The sequence below is a fragment of the Nicotiana attenuata genome, unplaced genomic scaffold, assembly GCF_001879085.1.
Source record: "Nicotiana attenuata strain UT unplaced genomic scaffold, NIATTr2, whole genome shotgun sequence".
Lineage (NCBI taxonomy): Eukaryota > Viridiplantae > Streptophyta > Magnoliopsida > Solanales > Solanaceae > Nicotiana > Nicotiana attenuata.
This window is the reverse complement of record NW_017671417.1, coordinates 99,976-108,662: the sequence shown is the minus strand read 5'-3', so window position 1 is coordinate 108,662 and position 8,687 is coordinate 99,976. Positions and strand designations below refer to the sequence as shown.

The 8,687-nt window shown below is 39.1% G+C and overlaps 1 protein-coding gene across 1 annotated transcript; it reads right to left on the bottom strand.

Annotated features, from left to right (window-relative positions):
- Nucleotides 1–204: 204 nt before the first annotated feature.
- LOC109208161 (EPIDERMAL PATTERNING FACTOR-like protein 9) lies at nucleotides 205–1,173 on the bottom strand. Its single transcript, XM_019371213.1, has 3 exons — nucleotides 871–1,173; nucleotides 701–762; nucleotides 205–599 (listed from the first exon to the last, which is right to left on the bottom strand). The coding sequence occupies exons 1-3, from the start codon at nucleotides 944–946 to the stop codon at nucleotides 456–458; spliced, it is 282 nt and encodes a 93-aa protein (XP_019226758.1). The 5' UTR covers nucleotides 947–1,173; the 3' UTR covers nucleotides 205–455.
- Between the last annotated feature and the right edge of the window lie 7,514 nt (nucleotides 1,174–8,687).

Here is an 8,687-nt window from a genome sequence, read left to right as displayed (position 1 = left end):
CCCTAGCAGAAAGAAACGAAAGAAAAGGAGAGAAATATCATATATCATTGCTCATTACTTGGACTTGGAAGATATTTTTGATACTAGCGCAACTTATATTTATACTGCACTTGTATATCATTTGCTTCAGCCTTTCTGAGCCCAAAGGTATCTCTGCATTCTGCAACTGGCGCAGTAACAAATACATACATACAAATATAGAAGTGGAAAACTAACATGCAAAAATATTTTTCCATTTGAAGAAAAAGGCATAATTCAAATAAAAAACTTTGATACAATAACATTCACCCAACCATAATTAGACAAAAGACTCGATATAAACCAAAATTCAAGCAACCCAACCTCAAAAAGAACATTGAAACTCTCACAAGACCACAAAACAGTAAGTTGATGAAAATTTCAAAGTACCCTTTCTTTTTGGAATGCTGCTGGCTCTATGTTCTGACAAAACAGAATTAACGGTGACAAACACACTTGTAATGATAAGGGCTATTCATTGGGTCATTCCCTTCCACTGGGACTTGCTCTGCTCTACACTTGTGCTTGCATCCTCTGCATTCATTGTAAGTGCACGTTGGTGCCACTGATCCTATTTTCCCCTTTTTCACCAACAATACAATTGAATTCACAATTGAAGAAAAAAACACTAGCAAAAAACAGAGGAAAAGAAAAGAAAAAAAAAAGAATGTCTTTTTCCTACCTCATAGTGAAATGTTTGATAGGCCCTTTGAGAATGAGGAATTATGGCTTGAATTCTTGACCCTGTGGCAATGGAAATGAAAACATATTAACGAAAAATTCAGTGGAATTAATATATCTAAGTGTTCGAATGAGAAAACAAAATGTAGGAGTATGCAATTACTAGACGACCTTGTAAAAGGGCAGCTGAAGAAAGTACGATGAAGAGCAAGTAATGGAGGAGAAAGAGTAGTCTAATCCTGGCCATTGTGGACACAAAATGGGGATAAGTTTTTGTATTGTGAGGGAGAAACAAAATGTCAGTCAAATACTAATGAAAAGATATGATAGTAAGAAATAGGGAAGGATGATAAAAAAAGATTGTGGCTGAATTATGACCATAAGAGATAGACTGGCTACTATTCAGTACTGTCAAACGTGGAAGAGCATAACCAATTGAGGTCCCCAACTGACAAAATTCCCAACTCAAAAACACAAATTAGTTGTACAAAAAGAGAGAAAGGATATTCATGTTTTGCGAATACAGTAATATCATCCTTTTAAATTGAAGTCGCGGGTGATTATTTCAATTTTAGAATACATCAACATTCAATGTGTTTAGTTTTTTTTAGAAGTAAATGTGGAGGTGCAATGAGTCTCCTTTTTTTCATGCTAGTTTTAGTTGTGATACGCCAATTAGCTAGAATTATGTTTATTCATACTAGTACGTTAACTTTAGGTATAATAAATGCTATGTTATAAATAGAATTTTATTTATGGTGAATGTCTATATCTAGAGAGATTCTAGAGTTTATTACTTGGTGGCTAAGTCACCCTCTTCCTATAAATAGAGGGTTCTATTCTATTGTAATCCATTCCATATCAATAAGAATTCTCTCTCTACTTTTCTCTACAATACTCTTTTTCTTCATTTATTGTTTTATAACACGTTATCAGCACGAGACTCTAACCAATTGAGTAGAAGTTTTGGGATAGTTCATAATGATTGTCAATTGTTCTATGAATTTTCTTCATGATTAAATTCTTGATTTAAGGTATGTATATTATCGTATTTTTCTCTTTTGTTCTGTAATTTAATTTTAAATACAAGCAAAGACAATAAATTTTGATTACAACTCTAATGGAGTTTGTAAGAAATTATAACCACCCGAAGTGGTAAAATTTCTATGTCTTGCCATGGTCAAAGTCATGTATGATCGTGAGCACAAGAAGTGAAAATCCGTCCCATTGAATTTGCTTCAGTCTCATTCCCTTAAGAGAATGTGATAGCAATATGTGATAATTCTGAAAGAAGACAAAATTATTACCGTGAAGGTATCAATGGATGTGGACGTGGCAATATACGAAATAATAATCGTCATCATTGTGATAATGAGGATAATAAGGATTCTCAAAATAATCCTTCACTCTGTGAAAATAATATTTGTCATCGATTTGACATGAGATTTTATAAAGCACATATAGATGATTATGGTCCATTCATGATGTGAATGTGACGACATCTTATTTATGAATACATATTCATTCTTGGAAGAATATGAACGTGCTAGTGGTAGTGAATATACTGCACTCATCTCTAGAAGGAGGTTTGAGATGATATAAGAAAATAATGTCATTATTATGGCATGAATGGTCATTGGTCACGTACTTATTGTATGCCAAAATATTTTGGCATTGTGATTATTAAAAGACAACAGTAATGCAAGAAACATATGATGCATATAATTTTGACCATAACCATAATGGTATAACTTTCTCTTTAAAAGAGATATTCACCATATGGATGTTAATGAATATGTGCTAGTACCAAATTAATTGAGAGCTCTGAAAGAGCCAATTATTACTATTTTGGAGAAACACAATTGATTACCAATAAGGTATTGTGTTGTAGTAAGTCTCAAAGAAACTTATTAAGTTTCCAAAGTATACGCGAAAGCGGTTGATTATATTGAGACTATAAATAAAGGAAAGATTTAATATCTTCTATTACTACAACTTGTAGTGGGGTAATATGTATGTGAAAAGCTACCCGCTTTATTCTCCAGTTTGTACTACACAAATAAAAGAATACCACAATAAAATGGATGTTTATTGATATAAAACTCATATCATAATAAACTTGGAGTTTATTGATAATTGCACGCGTCATAGTGTAAATCTGAAGTTTATCAATATTGATAATTTATTCATGTCACGACCCGGATTTTTCACCCTCGGGAGTGATGATGGCGCCTACTAATGTGAGCTTAGGCAAGCCAATTATGTGAACAACTTACCTTTTTACCCATCTTATATTCATTAACAATTGTGAAGTAATATCATTTAAGCATCGGAATTTAACATAAGCGGAAGAAAAAGCAATAAGCTAGCTGAACATGAATCCAATACAACTGTTTGAGTCTCGACTACCCAGAACTGGTGTCACAGTTTCACAGACGGTCTAAGAATACTAGAAATAAAGGTCTGAAAGAAAGAAATACAACACTGTCTCTGGAAAAGCATGAAAGAAACAGGAATAGTAGATACAAGGAGACGCCAAGGCCTGCAGACGCCTGCAGGACTGCCTCGGGTCGCCTGATGAGCAAGAATCAGCAATCCCAGTACGGTCCGAAGTCTACAACACTGGGGTCTGCACAAAGGAGTGCAGAGTGTAGTATCAGCACAACCGACCCTATGTGCTGGTAAGTGCCTAGCCTAACCTCGGCGAAGTAGTGACGAGGCTAGGACCAGACTACCAAATAAACCTGTGCAATTTAACTATATACAGCAAAAAAGAAGTACAAAAAGAAACATTCACATATGGTCAAGTATGGGAGGGGGAAAAACAGGATGCGGGGAAAAATAGAATAGTAATAGAAGAGCAACAAGTAAATATGAGGATCACCACAGTTCAATTGGAAATAAGAAAGGGAAATCATGCTGCGGGGTACAACAAGTATCAACAGGAAACCATCAATTTAGTGTAGAGAAACCGTAACACAGTTATCAATAAAAATTAGGAAATCAAAGACAAGTGCACGACATCACCCTTCGTGCTTTTACTCTCTCTCACCAAAACAATACACGGCATCACCCTTTGTGTTTAAACACTCTCTCACCAAAACAATACACGACATCACCCTTCGTGCTTTACGCTCTTCCTCACCCAAACAACATTCACAAGGAAAATAGGGTAAGGGAATCTATAACCTTGAAATAAAACCAAATAACAACAGAAAATCAGTAAATAAACGTAAAGGACAACATAACTCAATTATCAGCAAGAATTAGAGAAATCAAGGACAAGTGCACGGCACCTTCCTTCGTGCTTTTACTCTCGTCCTCACCATAAGAATCAATACAATAGGCACGGAATGGTACATCATGCGGCACGACATCACCCTTCGTGCTTTACACTCTTTCCTCACTATGAAATCAATATAATAGGCACGGAATGGTACATCGTGCGGCACGACATCACCCTTTGTGCTTTACACTCTTTTCTCACAAAACAAACAATGCACGGAATCACCCTTCGTGCTTTAACTCTCTTCCTCACCCAAACAACAATTACAAACAATAGGGCAAGGAAATAAAGGAAATTTGCAATAAGAATCTCGGCAATGGAGCAACAAGTCAACAATTAAATCCCTGCAAGGGAACAACATCAATAACATCCACATCCCGGCAAGGGAGATAACAAATAAATCAATAATAGCCCGGCAAGGGTGACAACATAATGATCTCTTCTCTTTCTCACTTTTACTTCACAATTCACTTCACAACTCGAGCCAATGCTCTAAAGGTTCAATTATCTCTTATACCTTCACAACTCATTTCACAACTCGAGCCAATGCTATAAAAGTTCAATTATCACTTATACTTTCACAATTCGTTATACAACTTGAGCCAATGCTCCTCAATGTTCATAGGTCACAATTCTTTCCACAAACTTTATACAACAATTAGAAACCATCACCAAGGCATGAAAGATACAACGAAATCATGATAATCACAATATAAAGACTCACGGGCATGCTAGACACCAACATATAGATACTCGTCACCATGCCTATACGTCGTACTCAACAATTACCACATAGCAAATATGACTCAACTCCTAATCCCTCAAGCTAAGGTTAGACCAAACACTTACCTCGATGCCTCGAACATAATTCACGATTCAATTATAGCTTTACCCCTTGATTCCACCACCAATTTGCTCGTATCTAGTCACAAGTTACTTAATTACATCAATAAACGCTAAATGAATCAATTTGAATGCATGAAAATGAATTTTCCAAAATTTTACCCAAAAAGTCAAAAAATCGCCCCCGGGACCACATGGTCAAAACCCGAGGTTCGAACCAAAACCCGATTACCCATTCCCCCACGAACCCAAATATATTATTTGTTTTGAAATCAGACCTCAAATCGAGGTTCAAATCCCCAATTTTTTTAAAAAAACCTAGGTTCTACCCAAAACACCCAATTTTCCCCATGAAAATCCTTGATTTTATATTGAAATCATGTTAAAAGATGCTAAGAATTGAAGAAATTTAGTTAAAAACGACTTACAATTGATTTGGAGAAGAAGGAATTCTTGAAAAATCGCCTAAGTGTGTTTGTGTTTGAGAGAATATGAAAAATGAGGTTTAAAATCGGCTAAGTATAAAATTGCAGGTCTCGGATGTGGGAATTGCGAACAGGGGTTCGCAATTGCGAACCAACCTCTGTTGGCTTGGGAATTGCGAAAAAAGTTTGGGAAATGCGAACCTGGGAATTGCGAAAAAAGTTTGGGAAATCCGAACAAGCCTGGGAATTGCGAATAATGTTTGGGAAATGCGAACCTGGGAATTGCGAAGAAAGTTTGGGAAATGCGAAGTAATTGCGAAAAATGTTTGGGGAATGCGAACCTGGGAATTGCGAAGAAAGTTTGGGAAATGCGAACAAGCCTGGTAATTGTGAAAAATATTTGGGAAATGCGAAGTCTGCATGCCTGCAATTCCTTAAGTCCAAAATTTCACCCCGTGGCCTATCCAAAACTCACCCGAGCCCTCGGTGCTCCAAACCAAGTATACACACTACCCCAAAAACATCCTACGGACTTATTCGCGTGATCAAATCACCAAAATAACATCATAAACATCGGATTAAACCTCAAAATCCATGAATTCTTTCAAACTTCTTAAAACATCAAATTTGCATTTAAGGTCCGAATCACGTCAAATGATATCCGTTTTTCATCAAATTTCACAGAAACATCTTAAATCACATATAAGACCTGTACGGGCGCCGGAACCAAAATACGGGCCCGATTCCATCATGTTCTAATCAAATTTCATTTCAAATTTCCTTAAACAATTTCAGAAAATAATTTCCTTTAAAAATTCATTTCTCGGGCTCGGGACCTCGGAATTCGATTCCAGGCATACGCCCAAGTCCCATATTTTCCTGCGGACCCTCCGGGACTATCAAATCACGAGTCCGGGTCCGTTTGCCCAAAACGTTGACCAAAGTCAAATCAACTCATTTTATAGCTAAATTTTACCATTTTTCACAGATTTTCATATTTAAGCTTTCCGGCTACATGCCCGGACTGCGCACGCAAATCGAGGTGACTCTAACGAGGTTTTCAAGGCCTCAGAAATGCAGATTTTAATTTAAAGCAAGTATATTCTCCACCTCTAAAACAACCGTTTGTCCTCGAACGAACAAAAGAAAGAAGGAAGTACCTGAGTCGGGGAAAAGATGGGGATAACGTCTCCGCATATCAGACTCGGACTCCCAGGTCGATGCCTCAGGAGGCTGACCTCTCCACTGAACACAAACAGAAGAGATACTCTTCGATCTCAGCTGACGAATTTGCTGGTCTAGAATAGCTACCGGCTCCTCCTCATAAGACAAGTCCTTGTCCAACTGGACAGTGCTGAAATCTAACACGTGGGATGGATCGCCGTGATATTTTTGAAGCATAGACACATGAAACACTGGATGCAGGGCTGATAAGCTCGGCGGCAATGCAAGTCTATTAGCCACCTCTCCTACTCGATCAAGAGTCTCAAACGGGCCAATGAACCTAGGGCTGAGCTTGCCCTTCTTCCCAAATCTCATCACGCCCTTCATAGGCGACACTCGAAGCAATACCCGCTCACCGACCATAAAAGTCACATCTCGAACCTTGCAGTCTGCATAACTTTTTTGCTTGAACTGAGCTGCACGAAGCCTATCCTGAATAATCCTGACCTTGTTCAAGGCATCTTGAACCAGATCCGTACCCAACAACCGAGCCTCTCCCGGCTCAAACCATCCAACCGGAGACCGACACTGCCTACCATATAAAGCCTCAAAAGGAGCCATCTGGATACTCGACTGGTAGCTGTTGTTGTAGGAAAACTCTACTAAAGGCAAAAACTGATATCACGAGCCTCCAAAGTCAATGAAACAAGCTCGGGGCATATCCTCCAAAATCTGAATAGTCCGCTCAGACTGCCCGTCCGCCTGGGATAAAATGTTGTGCTCAACTCAACCCGTGTGCCCAACTCTCGCTGAACTGCTCTCCAGAAACGCGAGGTAAACTGCATACCTCGGTCTGAAATGATAGACACGGCACACCATGAGGGCGAACAATCTCCCGGATATAGATCTCAGCTAACCTCTCTGAAGAATAGGAGACTGCCACAGGAATGAAATGTGCTGACTTGGTCAGCCTATCAACAATGACCCATATTGCGTCGAACTGTGACGACCCGGCCGATCGTCTTAAGAATTTACGCCCCGATCCCCCCATTTAACTGCTTCCCCTAAGTTCATTATTCTATTTTGGTTTGCCGGGACGTTCGGTGTTGAGTTTCGGAGAGTTTTAGGACACTTAATCCCTAAATGAGAGCTTAAGTGTGGAAAAGTGGTCCGTAGTCGGAACAGTGTGAAGACGACCTCGGAATGGAAATCTGATTGTCCCGTTAGCTCCGTTAGGTGATTTTGGGGTTGGGAGCGTGTTCGGAATGTATTTTGGAAGTCCGTAGCTTATTTAGGCTTGAAATGCCGAAGGTTGAATTTTTGAAGTTACCGGTCCGAAAGTGAATTTTTGATCCGAGGGCCGGAATGGAATTTCGGAAGTTGCAGTAGCTCCGTCGTGTCATTTGGGATGTGTGTGCCAAATTTCAGGTCATTCGGACGTGTTTTGGTTGGGTTTTTGATCGTAAATATATTTTGATGGAATTTGAAGTTCTTAGACTCAAATCCTTGAATTTATCGAGTTTCCGGCGTTGTTTTAGGTGGTTTAAGGTTTGGTACAAGTTTGAATGAGGTATTAGGTGTTATTGGTGCTTTTGGCTGAGGTCCCGGGGGCCTCGGGATGATTTCAGGTGGTTAACGGAATAATTTTTGAAGTGTTGCAGCAGCTGGTTTTTCTCTCTTCTGGTATTTTCGCTTCTGCGGCTTGGGAACCGCAGAAGCGGAGCCGCATAAGTGGCCATCCGATCACAAGAGCGGAAATTGGGCTCCCTCAGCTTTCCGCAGGTGCGGAAGATTTATCCGTAGATGCGGTTACGCACCTGCGAGACTTCTATCACAGATGCTGCCCTGGGTCATTTGTGAGAAACCGCATAAGCGGTAAGTATTTCGCAGAAGCGGCCACCGCAGGTGCGGTTTAAGACCACAGAAGCGGAACCCCTGGATTTTAGTTAATAGTCGCAGAAGCGGCATTTGTTCTTGTTTGCAGAAGCGGAAATGCCTGTGCAGATATAGAAATTTCGAGGGTTTGATTTCATAAGTTAGAAAAACCAAATTGAGCTCGGGTAAGGGCAATTTTCAGAGGGTTTTGAAGAGAAGACTACTGGGGAACGTTTCTTTAATCCCTTCTAGATATATTTCATCATTTTGTAGTTAAATCCATCATTAAAATTTGAATTCGGGATCAAAATTGGAAGAAATTGGGTAAAACTTTATAGGCTAAACCATTGAGTTTTGAGTGAGCATTTGACCTCCGATTCGGGAGATTTTTATAT

Bases quoted from the DNA above. Each gene is read 5' to 3' on its own strand.
- LOC109208161 (XM_019371213.1), bottom strand. From the start codon at position 946: ATGGCCAGGATTAGACTACTCTTTCTCCTCCATTACTTGCTCTTCATC. The intron at 763-870 runs GTCGTCTAGTAA...CCATTGCCACAG, and splicing joins TTCAGCTGCCCTTTTACAAG to GGTCAAGAATTCAAGCCATA. The intron at 600-700 runs GTAGGAAAAAGA...TTGGTGAAAAAG, and splicing joins ATCAAACATTTCACTATGAG to GGGAAAATAGGATCAGTGGC.